The sequence below is a fragment of the Silurus meridionalis genome, chromosome 8 (assembly GCF_014805685.1).
Source record: "Silurus meridionalis isolate SWU-2019-XX chromosome 8, ASM1480568v1, whole genome shotgun sequence".
Classification (NCBI taxonomy): Eukaryota; Metazoa; Chordata; class Actinopteri; order Siluriformes; family Siluridae; genus Silurus; species Silurus meridionalis.
Window position 1 is genome coordinate 16,440,935 of NC_060891.1, and position 20,189 is coordinate 16,461,123.

A 20,189-nucleotide genomic window follows, 5' to 3' on the forward strand; every position below is an offset into this window, starting at 1 on the left:
TGAGTGGTGATCCATTTATAGGAGAGAAACAGTGGGCTCATGATTTCTTGCTGAGGGGTAAAATAAAAAACAAAAAAGTGTAACATTATATTGCTTTTGATGAAACCCAGCATTGCTGTGAAGTTATTTGCCAAGTGTCTAAATAGGAATTGAGTTCTCCAGACTCAGAAATATAGGAAACAAGTGTGATATTTTCATGCATTTTATTGCCCATTGAATTTATGTATTCATCCACTCAATTTACTGTGCACTTCAAGGCAACCATTTATGTATCTACAGTCAGGGTGGGGGAGGACGGGGGAGCGAAAAGGTCAACCATACTAGAATACATTTGGCTACTGACAATATATTTCTCTGCCCAAACATTCAGGTATTTACATATAACGTCTATACAGGTCAAAAGCAGGACTAGTTAAAGCTTAAGTTATGGACAGATCAGTGAGCAGAAAACATTTTCACATTGCAACTGTGACTCATCCCTACACACTTCTGATCAGTTCTTCTTTATAGCAACTAAGCCACTCCAAAAGTATAGCTGTGACCAAATCTACTGATATTTCAGTCTTGCACACAAAATCTTGCCACAGTTTCCTATAGTTGAAACCTTGTGACTTCTCCCAATTTTATTCTACACTTACACAATATTTACATTACATATTTGCAAATTATTTGTTTTAAGGGTATGACAGCAAACAAATGCAGCTTACAAATCTTCCAGGAATACACTTTATTGAAGTAAAATGCCTTATAAGGCAGAAACAGCACAAGTATAATAATAATAATGCTCTTTAAAACTCTGAAACGCACGGTTTGGAGCCCATTCTCTTTATACTGCAATGAACGTGGTTTTTCCCCCCCTTTTTTAAAAATCAGAACACCATTCAGATGGTTATGGGAAAAATGATGCTGTTGACAGCCTCCCTCTGTTCAAAAGGTTTCCCTGTGAGAAACACTGCATCATACCAGGGAGGGGGCATCTTAAGTTAAAGACACTGCTTTTTCTTGATTTACAGTGTTTACTTAAACTGTAAAGTGGCAATGTGGAATACAGAGAACCATGAAAAGGTGTTCCACCCAAAGTTAGAGAAACTGTTCACCATATTATTATATAAGTCTCTGCTATGTACAGTGTAAACAACTGGTATGACATCTCAGTCTAGCCAGAAACAATGCTAATTCGACCCCACGACATTTATAACTATTTTAATTATAAGATGGGCAAAGGAGCAGATAATCTATATAAATCTCTATAAGCAAATCAAATAAGTTTCATTGTAATGAAATGCATGCTAAAATAATGACAGGTTTTTTGTATCTATATTAAAGGACAATGAGTAGGAAATATTTTTGAAGGAAATGTTAGTGCGACAAATTAATGCATATTAAGAGTAAAAACTGAAAGTACCCTGGACAATTTACAAAAATTCAGCAATTAAAGGTTAAAGTGCAGATTAACTTTAAGCACCTGAGTAGGCTCTAGAGACTTGGTGGTGGTTGGTAGTCAGCGGGGGGGCAAAATACAGCAATTAATTTAGGTTAGTTTCAGCAGTGTGGATGCAAGCTGATTTAACGTTTAAAAAAAAAATAAAAATAAACAAACAACAAAAAAAAAAATGCTCCTATGGTGGTAGAGGCACAAGAACCAGTATTTACCTACAACAGTTACAGCCACATTGATGCATCTCTTGGCCCAAAACAAGGAAGGGAAAAGAAAAAAACGAAACCATTGCTCACAGAACATTGCACTCATAGCACATTACACATCATTTTCACTGTCCCTGCTTTTTTTATAAATTGGCATATTGATACTATGAAAGGCAGGGACCCACCGGTTGTCATGGAGTCCCACATTGCAACCAGGTGTGTCTTTATGGGCCCCCCTGCAGCACATCCAGTAGCCAGGCCCATAGGGCAATGCCTGGCAGTAGGGCTTATGGTGCCAGCGACAAAGTGACACGTCTCCCCGCCCATAGCGCTTTTTACACTGCTTGCAGGGATCGTCTTTATAGCGTGGATCACTGACCCAACGGGAGTCAGCTGGGCGTACACCATAACTCTCAATTATAAACTTGAAGAAATGACAGGTGCACTTGAGGGCAGCTAGGCTTTCAGTAGGCAGTAAACCAAAAATTTTGACAATGATGTGGTGGGGCATAAATGCCATATACTGTTGGGGCTCGAGGAGGAGTTGAATCTTAAAGCGGGTCTCCAAGAATTCATGAGACACTAGGCGACGCAAAGGCACAGGATCACGATTATTTACATTACACTCTTCTTCCGTTTCCTCCGAATTATGATCATCCTCCCATTTATTTTCCAATTTATTATCTCTGATAGAAACATCCGTAGGAGAAACTTCCAGTGCCTGTTTTTGTGATGGTTCCCCTGTTTGTTCCTTCTTTGGTTCATTAGAGGAGTCCTTTGCATTTTGTGATATGGAGATATTGTTAGAAATAAAATAACATCTCTGCTCCTGAGGAGCCTGTGGAGGAGTATGAGCAAAGAACAGCATGCCTGGAAGAGGCTCCACACTACACTCATGGGGCTCAGAGCTGGACTGATTGGTCAGAATGCACAGACTATTTATTGTGTCTACTTTAACACACGTCTCCTGTTCGACCACCTTCTGACCTCCGAGTGCAAATTGCACCGAGTGCACAGGAACACAGGCTTCTGCTGGGGATCTAGGTTTATCTACATCACTAGTAACTTGCTCTGGGTGAGAGTCTTTTCTATTGTCCTGAGGAAGGCCAAGTAGTGCTGCAGAGTATGGTTCAGACCCAGCCAGCAAAACACGTCCCACCCTCCTCCGTAGACTGTTGTTGCGCGAGAGGTCTCCTCCCTCTCTCGCACTTTGTCTGCTGAGGCACTGAGATTCCAACTTGGCAACCATATCCAGCACACGCACAGATTCCTCTTCCTCCTGGACTTCTGACAGCTGTGGACCTTTAGCTAGCTGTTCAGCTGGTGGAAGCAGGGATAGGGCTTTGGACAGAGTAATTGTGCTGGAGCTTCGCAATGATGGACGTTTTGGGGCTACATGTTGATCACTAGCCCTCTGTTCCAAGTATGCCACCATTTCAACTACAGAGATTGTTTTTCCACCCTCTTCTTCATCTGTCTTTACAATCTCTCCAGAAGGATTTGAGTTTTTGGTGGAGGTTAAGAGAGCTGTGCAGAATTCAGGCTTTTGTGCAGGAGGAGTAATGCATCTTGACTTCTCTAGATTTCCAGACCGTTTTCGTCGCTTTGCTAAAGACCAGTCCCCATCCCAGCAACCTTTGCTTTTCATTGATACTGTCCGCAATTCTGTTGAAATCTCCTCTTTTTCAAAAGCTTCGTCATTGCTACTTGCTGCAACATGACTACATTTCTGGGCAGTAAATATTGCAATTTTTTCTTTGGTGTTCCCAGGCTTAATAACAGCCCAAATGTCTAACGATCCCTCTCCATCCTCTCCTTGATATATTCCTACCGAGCCTTCATTCTCCATGCCAGCTGAGGAGGAGAGTAGCATTAATGAATTGGTGAATGCAGTAACAGAGGAGGAGGTCGTCTTGGTCTTGTGGCACCATGATTGAGAGAATCTCCCACTTGCTCTTGAGGGGGTGGTACTGCCATTAGTGGTATAACGGAGAGTATTGGTGGAGATGACACTGAGGGGGCACCGGTTGACTGTGCCGTTGCCAGGAGAGACCATAAGACTGCATGCTTGGCGAACACCCCACTCAGATCGGAGTACACCCCGTTGACCCACAAGATTTCCTGTGTCATCCTGTCCCCTGTCCTGGTTAACTTCTTTATTCTGTGGCTTAGGGTATGACTTGAGGTGCATGGCTGAAACCCTAAAAACAGAGGGAAAGAAATGATGGTTTCCAACAGTTGTCACAAGTAATAAAAAGAGTAATACTTGAGCAGTACTTTACACATGCAAACCTTTTTCGTAATCAAAAAAATTTAATATTAATTTTAAAAAATAAAATAAAAACGGTAATAACTGATTGTAAATCCTTTGCTTGTAGCCTAAACAGTCACTCGATATTTACAGTAACTGAAACACTACAAGCATGTAAATTACTCAATTTACTCTTTTTTTTACAAACTGCTCAAATAAGCTGCTTAATAGACAGCATATATCATGGTATTCAATTCCATGAATAACTGTATAAAGTGGGCATTTGTATCAAACAGAATAAAGTGCAATGTAAACAAAAAACAACAACCTTCTGCATTTTTTAAACCCAAAATACTTCCACAGCTCTGACTTTACACTTCTAGAAAAGGGGATAAACTGTCAGTAGCGTTCCTCCTTCCGCCATGTTTCTCCTCCATGTGGGGATTGTTTACATTAGTGCATACAAGACTTTTGCTCATCATACACGCAGTGCATTGCACGTGGGGATTGTTTACATCGGAGTGTGCATGCAGCATACACGTAGTGTTCTTTGATGAAAAAGCAGCTAATGCACGTTCTAAAATTCGACATTTGGATCTATAATTATTGACCATATTTGAAAGTGTCCACATGCATATTCATTAGCACAATTTATTGCATTACTGAATACCAGCACATGTCTGTCTGTTTGTCTGTCTATAAATAATATATATTTATTTTAATCACATACACATATCAAAAATTATTTTGTTTATATATTTTAGAGTAGTCAATGTGCAGCTTGTATAGCAGTATAGATCAACTGTCCTCAACATGCAGCAATTATTGTTAAAATAGTTGGCAACAAACATGAGTTCACCCTAAGTGATAACAGCTGTACGTTGTGTAACCATGCAAAAGCCACATGACCTATTTATTATGTTCATGTTTTTGTCTGCTTGATAGAACCATATAAATCTATGTATCTTGTATTAGAGCAGTTTCAATTTAGTTCCTTTACAATTTTTTCATTCTGACCACTGGATATTCATCATGGCACATCATGGCAAAGACTCTCTGAGGAGTTGAGAATCGTCGCCCAGAAGGAAGACTCTTTTGAAGCTGGCTCACAAGAAAGCCAGCAAACAGTTTGCCAAAAAACCTGTCCAAGAGCATGAATTATGAACTGTGGTCTGATGAGACTAAGAAACTTTTTTGGCTCAAATGGTGTCCAGCATGTGTGGAGACACCCAGGTGAGGAATACCAAGAAAATTGGGTATTGCCTACAGTCAAGCATGGTGGTGGTAGCATCATGGTCTGGGGTTGCATGCGTGCTGCTGATACTGGGGAGCTGTGGTAAACCATGATTCCAACATGTACATTCTGAAGCTAAACATAATGCCCTCCCTTTAGAAACTGGGCCGAACGGCAGTTTTCCAACATAATAACGACCGCAAACACACCGCCAAGATGTCCTTGCTTCATTGCTGAGAAAGCTGATGGTGAAGGTGATTGAGTAGCCAAAAATGTATCCAGACCTGAACCTTATTAAATACCTGAGGGGCATCCTCAAGGGGAAGGTGGAGAAGCACCAAGTGTCTAAAATCCAGCAGCTCGTGATGTCATTATGGAGGTGTGGAAGAGGATCCCAGCAACAACCTGTGCAGCTCTGGTGAATTCCATGCCCAGGAGGATTAAGGCAGTGTTAGAGAACAATGGAGCTCAGACAAGAACACAGTTTTGACATGTTCACCTCACATTTGTTGCCAGCTATTTTGACAATAACGGCTGTATGCCGAGTTATTTTTAGAGGACAGTAAATCTGTACTGCTATACAAGTTGCACATTGACTACTGTAAAATATATTCAAGTTTCATTTCTATTGTATTGTCCCTTAAGAAGGGACAAAAACAAGGTTGCTGAAATGTGAGGGTGTACTCACTTAATAGATACTGTATATATGAATAAATATAACTGACTGATTAAGAGATCCTCAGGCAGAGCACAGGACCAGATAATTCTGGTGGTGTCAGTGTCAATGCAACAAACACTATTTGTTCTCTTTGGCACTTGGACTAATACTAGGACCAGAACCACTCAGAGACAGACACAGCTGGGGTATTACACAAGCAGTCAGATGACCAACACCCAGCTGCTCCAAAAAGCCTGAGAGAACAACCATGAGCAGCTGAGTGGGATGCCTCTCAGACAAGTGCTTATAAGGCATTCCCCCTCATTGTGGACACACTAATGGGAATGATAAGTATGGCACGGGTTCTCCTAATCTGGAGTGACATTTGAAGTGGGTAGATAGTTGTCACTAATCATAGTAGTGTCACAATTAGTTTGTTAAAATAATAAGCAAATAATAAGTAACCTCATCTCATGTAACAATTTAATAGCGGAATATCCCTTCATGCACAAATATTCTAATACTGCTTGTTCTATGAGAAAGCATTCCATTTTTTAAAGTTTTAACACATAACCCCACCTCTAAACACAAATCTCAAAATAAATCTGTGAAAAAAAATCAGTGGCCATTATCTATCATTGATGTCAAGGTAAAGCTCTATTGACTACTACCTCCCATATGCACATGAGCACTTGTTAGGTGGGACTTGTATTTTACTGGAAAGTAGTCTGCTCCTATCTAGCCTCCAAGACAGATTTTTATCCATTACACAATCTGGCAAAAACATAGAATTGGCCCTGGGCTTTGCCTGCCCACAGAACTCAGACTTTCCTTTACACCCCTGTGCCAAAACACATGTAAGCTGATAATTTTTTTTTTTTTTTTTTACTGAAAAAGCATTTCAGGATAAGAAAGCAGACCAGTGTTTTTTTTTTTTTTTTTTTTTAATAAAGCAAAACCAAAGAATGAGTCATGTTAAATGATTAGGTGAGCTCATGTTGAATTCAGCAATGTGTCTTGTAAAGGTCCATGACTTCCCCTTCATGGGGCCTACCAAGGAAACTGTCCAACTCAGGAAAAAACAAGGATGAAGTCACAATTGTGGAGCCTGTTTTATGCCAATTAAACTGTAACAGCATTTCACACAGGCAAATGCAGAGCATCTGGGTTTTGAAGAATCTGTACACATGTATTTGGTCTTTTGCTTATGCAATGCATTTGAAATTGATAAATGTGTGTTGGAAAATTTAGGTTGCTGAGTAATAGTGATGCATTTCGAACAATATCCGCTCACGCTACTTCACAAGATCTAAATTCAGTTTACAGATTTTTACGGTTCTGGAAAATCAGATTTCTAAAACCTTACCTCCAGAATTTCTGTGGATGGGAGGATTGTTTCCTTGGATCCCTGTAAGGGATGGGACTACAGTAACTGATAGTTTCACATCTCTGAGGCATTAGGCTCCTCCCTTCAGTGTAGAGTGGTGTTTCTATTCCAGTCTCAGCCCTTCAGCCACACTGCAAGAGTAAACATGCAAAAGATTTTTTTATTTTCTTTAAAAAGGGGAAAATAGAAATGGAGAATTTTTCTGCACAAATGTTCACCAACAACAATGTACAGATGTGTCAAATCTATACACTCCATTGTCAGCCATAGTCCATTGAGGCAACCACAAGGCAAGCCCAAGAGTCATTAGATGGCACACTAAAGAAAGTAAACTTTCAAATCCAATTTTTTTAACGAATATATAATACTGAATAATCTAGCACACTGCAAAACCCTCAGGTAATATTGAGCGAATACTTTAGGTAGGATAACTGAATCAGTGAACCAAAGAAAAAAGAAAAAAAAAAGAAAAGAAAAAGTAATTTCACAAAAACTATTCTAGGCTCAACATTTAAGGTCACTGAGATAATTCTGAAAACTAGGCCATAATGTTCTAGCTGCACAGTTTCTAGGTTTCATGTCCACAGTAAATCACAAATTCAGACATTTGATATAAGAATGTGTTGCAATTTGATATTATACAATTTCATATGTTCAATATTGCATTTAAATAAGCAAGCACTGGTCTATACTAATCTGATTGCTGTTTTCTTACAGGCTAATACAGTTTCATGTGCTAATCTAAGGCAAAAAGCGGTTATACTCCCTTAACTGCAAAAATATCAAATATGCCTAAGAAGCATTTGAACCTAAACTTAGATTACACATGCAAGAGCATTTTCCATCAAACGTTGTAGAATTTCTTATGCAACCTATTTTTAAGAATAAACCTGATCAAATCAGTGTTCAAAACTGAGAAAGTTGTTATACAAAAATAACTGAACAAATAAAAACATTGAATGAGCTGCTCATCTACCTGCTGTTTACATTGTTGCTGTAAGTGGTTACTCCACAGCCAACCACACCATTTCAATTCGATGCTGTTTTGAAAGCCTGCTTACTGACGTCACGTCTGCACAGCTCAAACATCCTTCCCCACCCATGTGATGTCAATGGCTTGGTGTACAGCTTTGCCAGGACCATAGAGGCAACAGTGCAAATGAGAGGCACTTTCAGACTCAGGGTGGCTAGATGATCTTAAAATTATCCTACTTTATAAATACTAACCAATTTTGTATACATTTGATTATATAAGTTCTACTACAAATTGCTATTCAATATCTATTTGAAACATTCAAATTAGTTTAGTCTGGGTGTGTGCAGCAAAGTGAACACTGTAAGGCCTGGCTTATACCTCAGGGTTCAAATATTTGTAAATCGGAGAAACATCTTCATACGTATACAAAAAAAAAAAAATGAAATCTTGAGGGCAGAAAATGAACTAAATCTTGTTTCACTGCAAAATGAATGGTAAGTATCTGATCAATGCTCTTCTGTGCTCTGAATTGTGGATATAAAGTTACCATATATTATAAAATGCACAATGTATACTGTCTAGACAGAGTAAAGAATTATCCTCAGAAAGAATTACAGATACACTGCCTTGCCACAACAATGCTGTGCATTAACCAGCCTGCAAGTTTGTGGTTTACACACCACACTTAGTCATAAATCCCTTCCATGCACTAAGGAATCACTGCACAAAAGCATGCAAATGTATAAAAATATGAAACAACTAGCTGAATGGCTGGTGCCATGATGAACAGCTCTGCTTAAAGATGAAATAAGTAGATCTAATTAAGATCCAATGTCTATTCAAAATTCTCACGTCTATATAAGGCTATAATAATCAATATGTTTAGAACATCATGACAAGAGACGCAGAGGCCAGATCATACAATCACCAACAATGCACTGCACAAAGACGCACGCAGACGTGCACACACAGGCCTCTCAATCTACCACTAATGAAAATACATACCACACAGAACTGTGAGAAAAATGATGTGCTGGGAAACTACTTCTAGATGTCACATTCCTTTATAAGCTTTTTAAAAGCACACTTTAGTACCTGAACTATCTGGATAATAAGGGCATTTATTCAAAAGGTAAAGACAACTAGATTATTCAATGCAGTTTCCAAAACAGTTCAGCTGCTACAAACTGATCCCAGCAAGTGTAAAGATCTGTATTTAAAAATAAAAACAAAAATAACACACAAACATAAGAAAATTCTTCTGTGCATAATCAGTAATATATATATTAAATGAAGCATTGAGCAACAGTTCCAGTTTCCCTGTACATACTAAGCTGCTCTGCCTATGGATATTTTTTTTTTACCACTTCTGTTGTCAAGTTCTGCAAATAAAACTGAAAATTCTTCTTCCCCACACTGTGGTCTTGCTATTTCAACACACTTGGCAAACACTGTGGACCTGTTATCGACATTCATCCATTCTCTTTCATGACATACAAACGCTTTTTAAAATGTAGTACACTTTTAGGGCTATTGTGCAACGACTTTTGTAAAACATAATACCTATGTAGTCATGTCTCTCAAACAAACTCAAAAGGTTGTTTTTTCATTTGCAAATGCAAAATACTTTGTGGCACGGTATTCTAATGTGAGCAACTTCGTCATGATGCAAAAGGTTAGGTCAGAAGTTCAGTCTCTTTGCTGACACTTCCCAAACCCCCCACCCCCCCCAACATGTAAGAACTTAAAACTTTTTAATGCAAACTCTTAAATGTCACCCACTGTGTGCCAATTGTGTTAAGGGAGACATTTTAGCTTCATTATAACATGATCAACAACAAAAAATAATTTTCATTACTGTTAAGCCAGGGTATATTTCAAGTGAACATGTGAATTCTTGTTTCGTCTTGTTGTCTGCCTTCCCAGTATTAGAGCAATAAATCAATCATAGTTCTGATAAAAGTGAGCAACTCTGCTGTTCTTTGAGCCACAAGGAGCCGTTTCGAAATGAAATCACAAAACTCTAATGATAGTAGGTTTTTCAGCAGTTCAGGCTCTGAATTTCACATCTCCTTAGAGTACTTCGCACTGGCATTGCAAGAGTGTCTAAAAGAATGAGAGCCAAAAAGGGGTTGTTGACATGACAAAAATCATACAATGGCAAAATAATTCCAGATTACACAATATGAACTACACACATTTTTGAATAGCTTCAATTGTATTTTTACTTAATGTCTACAAAAATAATTGATTCACAATGAAAAGAAAGAGTTCACACTACTCTAAAGCTTTAATACAAATATAACATTTAAATCAGGGGCTCAGAATAAATAAATTAATTAATATTGACAACAGCTATCAGATCTTTGAATACACAATAGCAATCGTTACATAAGCAAATATCGTTATAAATTCAACATAAACATACCTACATCTCAATGCTTTTTGCAGGCACTGTGCATGAAACAAGAAAACATTAACATGGGTTAGTTTGTTGTTTTGACCTGTAAAAGTTTTGATTATCAATGAATGGTTTCATCACGGTGTAGTCCCTAGCCAGATTCCTCTCTGTAAAAGGGCTGTTTTATGCGTGCACATATTAACACTGCTGCACTGTACTACATATTTAGACAGTACAGTTAATATTGGATAAATGTCTAAACCAATACAAAATTCATGAATATTTTAAGAAAATGCATCCAGCCTACACTGGTAGGGCAGTTTCTATAGAGACTAGTGTTTCTAGCATGTCTGTAAATGGAAAGATCAGTCTTACTGGAATGCTTTGCAATGTAACAGCTCTGAACACACCCATGGACAAAGAGCACGAGGATGTGTGCTCAATTGTCTGCACAAAAAAATATACACACTGGGGCAAGTAACTACTGAATTTTGAATGAATTTAGAAGACATTATGCATCTGCTCAGACTCTATTTCACAATCTGCTTAATGAAAGGTCTTAATTTATGTAAAGATGTCATATATGAACACATTCTAATAAAATAATACTACCTGCCACTAACTACTTACATCTTTTCAAAAAAGAAGACAGTGGTCTTATCAAAAGGAAACAAGCACATCATACAAATCAGCCAACAGAGAACTTCTCTGATCTACAAGACAAAAGCTTGTCACAACCTGCTGTATGAAACTTGCCTCACCCAGAATAAGGTCTTTAAAGCAGCTCTCGGAGGTTTGTCAAGCAATTTTAGACCCACCTACTTGCACACAGACCTCTGCTACATGACTCCAGGCGAAGCAGGCAGACAGGTTTTCTCCAGTTAAACAACCACACCAATCATTAGATGATCCCTTATAAGAGCTGGAGGGCCTAGGACACTAAAACAGACCTTATACTGCTTCAGGCTATAGACTTTCATTTTTTGCACACAAGATTACTTCCGCAATCAGAGTCCAACAACTTTCAGTTCAACCTAACTGCTATTTAGAGCACAAAAAAGGTAAAACATGCATAATTTGGATCTGTTATAATGCTTAACAACCTGTGACTACACAAATGAAAAACCTGTTGTTGAAATGGACAGGTTGCACATTTTAGTAACTCGCGCTTGCCTTAGTAACTTATTTTGTATTATTGCCATTGTGCCATGTTCGGGCACTGTTTATGCAGACTAGAATCAGACATTAACCCCAAGTGGTCTGCATATAACCTAAATAAATCAAACAGATGACTTCAGTGCAAGAAAAGAGATTTCAGAGCCTGTTAAATGCTACTGCATTCACTCACCCTGCCAAGTGATAGGGAGACAAAGCTTACAGCAAAAGCATATAATTTTTAGACACCAAGTTGTGAGTTTAAAACTGACTAGGCAGAGACAAAACCCACTCTTCTCTCTAGTGGTCTACAATTAAAGCAACCAAAAGGTTCCAAAATGCTCGTCCCACTTCCCTGATTACCCCCAAAAAAAGGTCCTCTTCTAGAGTCTGCTGTTGTTAAATGCAGACCTGTTAATCACAAACCAGACTTGAGTTCAAAGTTTGGCTGGAAGCCTGAATTGAAGACTGAGTAACAGTGTCCTACATTTTAGGTGACATCTTGAGTTAAAGCAGATGAACTGAGTGGCATGTGGCAGTCATACCAAGGATATACAATAAATAGGTATAAGACTGAAGCTCTATAGTACTATATTATACTGACACTGTTATGGTTATTAGATGGTAACTCCAAACATTGAAGCAAAAAAGGAAAAAAGAAAAACAACAACCCATTAAAAACTGTAGAGTTTCGGGGGGGCAGGTGTCACAAAAACAAGGGGAAAAAAGGGGGGGGGGCATTGTTATAGTTATATTATAGATAGTTAACATAGAGCGATTATTACAACGAAAATGGTTCAACAACCGAAACGTCTTTTCCCTAGCGTGTTTATACGTGAGCCAGCTATGTTTTTAGGTACAGTTGGTCTAAAAATTTGTCTAAATAATAACCGCATTAAGTCTAATAACATTTATTAATATACCATATGACAGAAGCTCGTTAGGGCACCATGGCTCTAGTACTCTCTTGGTAGTTTCGTTAACTCACAAGATGCGTCATTAGCTAAAATATGAAAATGCTGACAAAACAGTTGTAGAAGCTTCACTAGTTTATCAGCTTATGAAAAGCCAACAAGTCATAGATTTTTAAAAAAATATTTAAATATCTTATGAACCTCCTCCACAACTACAATGCTGTCCAAAAAGCTACTGGAAGCAGTCCCCTAGGTGTCTAGTCCAGTCTAGCATGCTAATTATACACAGAGGAAGCAGTGGAGCGTTAGCCTAGCTTAGCTATCTGACAAACCACAACTTGGCCAGCTAGCTGGTTTCACTCGAGAGCTCAAGAAGCCTCGAACACTCAGAAACAGCCAGGAATTCGGAGACAGTTACACAGAACAATGTCACAGGTCTACCTTTTACTTTTTAAAAAGGTATTGAAAAATACAACGAATGTTTTGGAAAGAAGAGGTACAAGCGAGTCAAGCTGACCTGAGCAAAATATATACGGAAATAAGACGCTGACTTGTTGGGAAATCTCCACACCGCGAGCCTTTATCTTCACCATCCAGGCGCATTCATGGACTTGTTCTAGCCACTTTTAAGCGTTAAATGTAATGTGAATTCCGACGACTCCGCGTCCTGACATCAGAGCAGCACAGAGGTAGCCGAGCTGCACAGCCTCATATATTTGCGCACCGACGTGACGTACACGCTCTCGGGCACGCGCACGTACAAACCCGCGGAGGAGAGCACAGGGGCCACATTCCCACACTGCACCAGGGAAAAGTTCACACCTAATACTATTTGCTTAATAGTATTTACTTTAAAATACAACAAATAAAACTTATTTAAGTTTTTAATGTTTTATATATTTATATATTTAAGGCCCTGGCTAAGACACTGCTAAACTAACATCGTTGGGCCCTTGAGCAAGGCCGTCTCTGCTCCTGGTGTCAAGGGACAATATAATAGAAATGAAACTTGGTTGGATGCATTTTGGATTAGTCAATGTGCAGCTTGTATATCAGTACAGATTTACTGTCCTTTAAAAACAACTCAACATACAGACATTATTGTCAAAATAAATGGCAATATAAATTAGTACACCCTAATTGAACTTGTTAAAACTGTTTCCAAATTGTCAATATCTTGTGTGAGCTCCATTGTTATATAGCACTGCGTTAATCCTCTTGGGCATGGAATTCACCAGAGCTGAACAGGATGTTGCTGGGATCCTCTTTCACTCCTCCATAATGACATTACTGGATTTTAGACACATGGTGCTTCTCCATCTTCCACTTGAGGATGCCCCACAGGTGCTCAATAAGGTTCAGGTCTGGAGACATACTTGTTCACACCATCACCTTGCCGAAGGTGAAGGTAAAGGAGTGGCTAAGTATATCTTCTGACCTGAAACCTATTGAGCACTTGTGAGGCAGCTGTCATCTTGGCTTTGTGTTTGAGGTTGTTATTATGGTGGATAGCTGCTGTTTGACCCAGTTTCTGAAAGAAGGGCCTCATGAATGTCAGAGTGTCACAGTACATGTTGGAATCTATGTTTCCATCAATTAACTGCAGCTCCCCAGTACCAGCAGCACTCATGCAGCCCCAGACCATGATGCTACCACCACCGTGCTTGACTGTAGGGAGGACACAATTTTCTTGGTACTCCTCACAAGGGCGTTGCCACACATGCTGGACACCATCTCAGCCAAACAAGTTTGTCTTTGTCTCATCAGACCACAGGACATAGTTCCAGTAATACATGCTCTTGGACAGGTTGTCTTCAGCAAACTGTTTTCTTGCTTTCTTGTGAGTCAGCTTCAGAATAAACTTCCTTCTGCGATGACGGCCATGCAAACTGTCTTATTGCAGTGTGCGGCGTACGGTCTGAGCAATGACAAGCGGACCTTCCACTTCTGCAACCTCTAAAGCAATGCTGGCAGCACTCATACGTCTTTTTTGGAAGTCAGCTTCTGCACCTTACACATAGCCCTTCTTTGATTGTCTCTTGCGAGGCCTATTCCAAATAGAACCCATCTTGGAAAACCTCTGGATGGCCCTGTCCACTGTACTGTAACTCAGTTTCAGGCTTTTACCGATCTTCTTATAGCCTAGGCCATCTTTGTGAAGAGCAACAATTCTAATTCTCAAATCCTCAGAGAGTCTTTATATTGAGGTGCCATATTGCACATCCAGTGGTCAGTATGAGAGGAAATTGTACTCAAAGTACCAAATTTTACTTCTCTAATACAAGATATACAAATTTATATGGTGCATACACAAACATGAACATGATGAATAGAACATGTGGTTTTACATGAATAATAATCAATAATGGCTGTATGTTGAGTTATTTTCAGATGACAGTAAATCTGTACAGTTATACTACTACTACTTCAAAATATATCCAAGTTTAGTTTCTATAGTATGGCCCCTTGAGAAGATACACTAAAATGTTTGCTGAAATGTGAGGGGTGCACTCACTTTTGCGAGATACTGTGTCTATATATATATATATATATATATATATATATATATATATATATATATATATATATATATATATATTCACAAACCTCTAATCACTTATTAGACTTATTAGTGTCATAAAAATCATGTATATGTGTATGTAGTTACCCTGACCTTAAAACTAAAAACAGATTTTGAGAAAGTGCTTTATTTTAAACACAAGGGAATAAAGCACTGTCCTAAGCAAACTTTCACCACATACGCTGAAAAATAATAGGGAGTACTGAATGAAATCAAGTTCCACGTTTATTTATTATTATTATTCCAGGGACAGTAACCATTCAGGCACATGAGCAAGGAAGCAAGTAGTGCTCTTGAAATGATCAAGGAACACAAATAAATACCTCTCAAATATCCCAGGTATTTAAAGCACTAAAAACAAGGATTGTGAATAATTCATGTTGTGCCATATTATACTTGGGCTTTTGCAACAAATGTTTCCATCATTAAAAATACATCAGTGGCCTGACTAAAGCACTCTGAGACAGTCTTAGTCTTACTCTGAGTTTTAATAGAGAAAAAAAGCAAAGACATTACATTCATTGAAGAAATTGTTTCTCAAGAGGCCTTTGAATGGCTAATTGGTTAAAACTTTAAAGAGTTCTGCCTGAAGCCTTATGAAAAAAAAACTTTCTGTTATAGAACCTCTGAAGGTTTCTCCAGAGGGAAAACTGTTTATGGTGTTGGATTAAAACATTTACCTGGTAGTAAACCACTACTGTTTGGTGTGTTCATATTAAACACACTCAACATTCCTTAGTAATTATCAAACAAATGTCATGTCAGCTAATCTGTGTCAAATATGTGGGTGTAGTAATCACGAAAAAGCAGAGGTGGTGTGTGCATGAGAGAGAAAGAGAGAGAGAGAGAAAGAGAGAGAGAGATTGAGAGAGAGAGAGAGAGAAAGAGAGAGAGAGAGAAAGAAAGAAAGAGAAAGAAAGAAAGAAAGAAAGAAAGAAAGAAAGAAAGAAAGAAAGAAAGAAGGTTGCATTGAAAAGTAGTGAACTGTGTATTTATAGGATGCTAATTCCCTGAACTGATAAAAGTTCTCCTGAATGTTATAAATGTGAACTGCAATCCTTCTAGTTTGGACATCTGGTATGTGTAAAATAAGTAATGTAAATGCAGACCAGGAAAACATAGAAATGTGAATTTTCATTTAACGTTTTATTTTTGGAGCAAACATATCATGACTAATATATTGCATGTTATTAGTTATCAAGAAAAAGATTTATAAAGATAGCTTGCAGGTCATTTTTGTCTCTAAATGTAATCATTTAATTATAGTCATACAATAATGTTTTTTGCCCAAATAGGCAGAAACTGGAAACAAGGACATGTATTAAGAAAATGCATGTAAGAAAAAAGGAACCACATATTTCCTACACGGCCAACATAATATTTAAAATGGGAGGGTCTCTAAATTTACAGCTGTAAGTTTGACATCTTGTAAGATAGTGAGATGGTTAATCTGGTCAAGCTCAAGAAAACGATGTTTGTACTCGAACATGTGTGCACCGTTCACAGCCACTTTATATTCAGTCTGGGTACACAAGATCTTTACCTACAAAAAAACAAAACAATGTAACAACATAAGAAAAGGTTATATAAAATGTCAGCAAAGAACAGAACTATGTCCAAAAAAAGAAATAAGGTACCAAAAGTTCACCTGTTTTACTTCACCTAAACCAAAGTAAATTAGCATATTCAAATATTATACTCACCTCAAAAGGCTTTCCTGGAACGAAAGGGAATGAAGGTGCTGTTCTTTCCTCTGTACCCCACACATCGTTTATCATGGTGTTTCTAACTAGCACCGCAATCCCATCTTCATTAAAGCGGGGGTTAAAGTGAAAGGCAATGTCTTCATTTCTGGCCAGATTTATTGAAAACCTGAGTGTAGAGAAAAATAGAATAGTATGTTAAACAATAAAATGATCCCAAACTAAAAGTACACAGTCTTTTCTATGTCTACTTTTTCTGGGCAACAGTATTCCATTTTACTAGAAGAGAGAATTGTTCACTGGATTCATTTTTTTTACCTTTCAGCATTTGGGTTGACCTCCCCCTGGATGATAATAAGCAGCTTGTCATATATTCCACGAGGCAGAAGCATGTCAAATGGGACAGCCTAGTAAAAACAGACATTTAGAAACGGTGAGTTTTACTTTTTTATGCTGCTACATAATTCTTCTGGTGACATTTTAGATAAACATTAAAGATAATTGTAAATAATAGGATTGATAAAGAAGAACAATCAATATTTACTATAGCTCTCACCAAATTCACATTTTGAAAGGCAAACCCTGGTGCATTGGGTTGTTCAGGCCAGGGTGGCATGTTTGGCTGTTGCCCAGGCCAGGGCTGGAATGGTTGTCCAGGCCAAGAGGGATTTTGAGGCTGGCCAGGCCATGCTGGTCCTCCAGCCTGCTGATCGCTCAAATTGGTTTGTGCAGCATCACTATCAAGAGCCTCTTCTAGCTGAGAAATTACAATAAACAATAGTAGATTGTCTAATTAACAAAATATCTATTGGACCTTCAATCAAATTAAAACCTGGTTACTTATAGTTGCTGAAAAGTTTTAATGGTTTGGCCCAGGCATATCAAATTCAGCTTTAATAGAATATTAAATCTATAATAGAATTTGTACAATTAAGGTTTGAGGACTACTAGTGATAGTTAGAATAATTAAGCTCAGCATACAAACTATTCTATATTTTAGCATTTTTGAAAGTAGGAATAAGATACAAGCAGGTGAACTTTGAGATGAGCTGTTAAAGTCAGTTATGCTTTTAGTCTTTGTTCCAGTCTTTTGTTATTATGTGGCCTATGTATGAACAAGGTGCACTTACATCCATGGTATCTGGAAAAAAAAGAGTAAAAAAGAAGATTAGTTTTGAAATACCCAAAGACATTAATGTTGGCTTTAGCATTTAGATTGATATTTAAAAATTGTGTTGATATTCATATCAATGATTATTTAGCAATTATTTTATCTTAGAATTTACTTTATCTCAACCTAGACATAGACTATATATTGAAAACATTTCATAAGAAAACATTAAATCAAAAAGGTCATCTAGATTTTCTGGACCCTTAAGCTGTGTAATACAAAGAAATTTGAAGTCACAATGCAGAAGCCACTGTGATGACTCAGATGTAAACATATCCTGACCACACCCAGTTTTTTTAGGCAAAATACAAAGAAGTACAAAAATATTATCTGATCTTATCATGATCTGATCAAATGCATTACCATTATTAGAATGTTAAATGAGAAATAATCTTTTTAAAGTAAATATCATAGCCTTATTGATCAGGTTGGAGTGTCAGGGGAGTGTTATGACTGTAAAATCAGAAATGTAACCTGTATCCTGATAATTTCAATGATTTATTTCAATTTATACAATCTAAGTTGCAAACAATTTACACAAATGCTAACCCCTACCCCATCTCTAACTTTAATCTTTATAATGCAACATGCATTATAGCAATATTTGGTTCAAAGCAATATCAAAAGATAAAACCAAGTAGCTTATAAAGATGTGTGTGTCACACTAGTAATGCTCTTTACCTTGACTGCAAACACAAAGACCGGAAGTAGCATTTTTTCAAAACATAGTGAAATTATCTATGCACTGACATATGGACAATTATTCTAAAATCCAAACTACACCTGTATTATCTCTTCAGCAACACTGCAAGTTGGCATTAATTAGAAAAGATCAAAAGTCATCAGAAAATGTAAGACAAAATACATTACATGCATATAATCTTTAACCTAGATTTGTGTTAGTGCCTATTTATTTACCTGGCCATCTGCACATGACTAAACATAGGCAAGGTCACCTATTTGCAAAAGAAATGAGTAGCACAGGAAGCTCAAACTGCCACGGTAGCGTGTTTCTCTCCACCGATATTTTAAAAGTTAATCTGTATTCATTCTATTAATGAACTTATTATGAGACATAAGACAAAGTAGAATCTTACAGTACACAAAATAGAAAAAGTTACCTGTATAATGGTGTGCTCTGGTTGAAGTTCTCAGGTGACAAGAAAGGACTTACATAGGTTTCTATAGTCCCTCCCCATTCACTCACTGTTCTCAAATAACACTACCCCACCCAATTCTACAACTGTACAACAAACATAAACACACAACAGTCATTTAGCTGCAATAGCACAAATATATGTGAGTTTCGCAACATTTATGTCTGTTTCTAAAGATATTTACTGATTTTGATAAATAAACATTGCAGAAGAAATTTTTTTTTTTTTGCTTCATAGTTTTTAAGCAAGAGAGATTATTTCTCAGATACATAGATCAATATAATTAAAATGACTAACACAATCAAGGTGTTCTTCATGGAGATATATTATTATATGTCAGTATATAACTTACCAAGACATTGAACCAGCTTAACTTATATGGCCCCAAGTGTCTTCTTCTTCTTCTTCTTCTTCTTTCGGCTTCTCCCATTAGGGGTTGCCACAGCGGATCATCTATCGCCATACCCCCCTTCCCACTACATCTGCGTCTTTTAACAAAACTACCTTCATGTCTTCCCTCACCACTTCCATAAACTGCCTCCTTGGCCTTCTTCTCTTCCTCCTTCCTGGTGGCTCCATCCTCAGCCTTCTTCTACCGATATACCCCATGTCCCTACTCTGCATCAGTCCAAACCATCTCAATCTCGCCTCCCTCACCTTGTCTCCAAAACGTCATACATGAACTGTCCCTCTAATAAACTCATTTCTAATCTTGTCCATCATTGTCACTCCCAATGAAAACCTCAACATCTTCATCTCTGCTACCTCCAGCTCCACCTCCTGTCTTTTATTTGTGCCACTGTCTCTAAACCATACAACATCGCAGGTCTCACCACAGTAAACCTTCCCTTTCACTCTTGCAGATACCCTTCTATCACAAATCACTCCTGCCACTCTTCTCCACCCACTCCACCCTGCCTGCACTCTTTTCTTTACTTCTCTAACACACTCTCCATT

At 37.9% G+C, this 20,189-nt stretch overlaps 2 protein-coding genes across 8 annotated transcripts; both read right to left on the reverse strand.

Annotated features, from left to right (window-relative positions):
- Window positions 1–186: 186 nt before the first annotated feature.
- fbxo34 (F-box protein 34) lies at window positions 187–13,337 on the reverse strand. Of its 6 annotated transcripts, none has more exons than XM_046856653.1 (5): window positions 13,138–13,337; window positions 10,583–10,604; window positions 8,151–8,302; window positions 7,154–7,305; window positions 187–3,845 (listed from the first exon to the last, which is right to left on the reverse strand). In XM_046856653.1, exons 4-5 carry the CDS (start codon window positions 7,243–7,245, stop codon window positions 1,757–1,759), a joined length of 2,181 nt encoding a protein of 726 aa, XP_046712609.1. In that variant the 5' UTR covers window positions 7,246–7,305; window positions 8,151–8,302; window positions 10,583–10,604; window positions 13,138–13,337; the 3' UTR covers window positions 187–1,756. The 6 variants fall into 6 exon arrangements, with proteins under 6 accessions (XP_046712609.1, XP_046712607.1, XP_046712606.1 ...); XM_046856651.1 differs by having other exon boundaries at window positions 10,579–10,604; XM_046856650.1 differs by having other exon boundaries at window positions 8,151–10,256; window positions 10,579–10,604.
- Window positions 13,338–16,332: 2,995 nt separating this feature from the next.
- On the reverse strand, window positions 16,333–19,278 carry LOC124390181 (galectin-5-like). Of its 2 annotated transcripts, XM_046855965.1 has the most exons (6): window positions 19,197–19,278; window positions 18,035–18,045; window positions 17,461–17,661; window positions 17,223–17,311; window positions 16,905–17,073; window positions 16,333–16,744 (listed from the first exon to the last, which is right to left on the reverse strand). In XM_046855965.1, exons 2-6 carry the CDS (start codon window positions 18,038–18,040, stop codon window positions 16,583–16,585), a joined length of 627 nt encoding a protein of 208 aa, XP_046711921.1. In that variant the 5' UTR covers window positions 18,041–18,045; window positions 19,197–19,278; the 3' UTR covers window positions 16,333–16,582. The 2 variants fall into 2 exon arrangements, with proteins under 2 accessions (XP_046711921.1, XP_046711920.1); XM_046855964.1 differs by lacking the exon at window positions 19,197–19,278 and having other exon boundaries at window positions 18,035–19,174.
- Window positions 19,279–20,189: the final 911 nt, after the last annotated feature.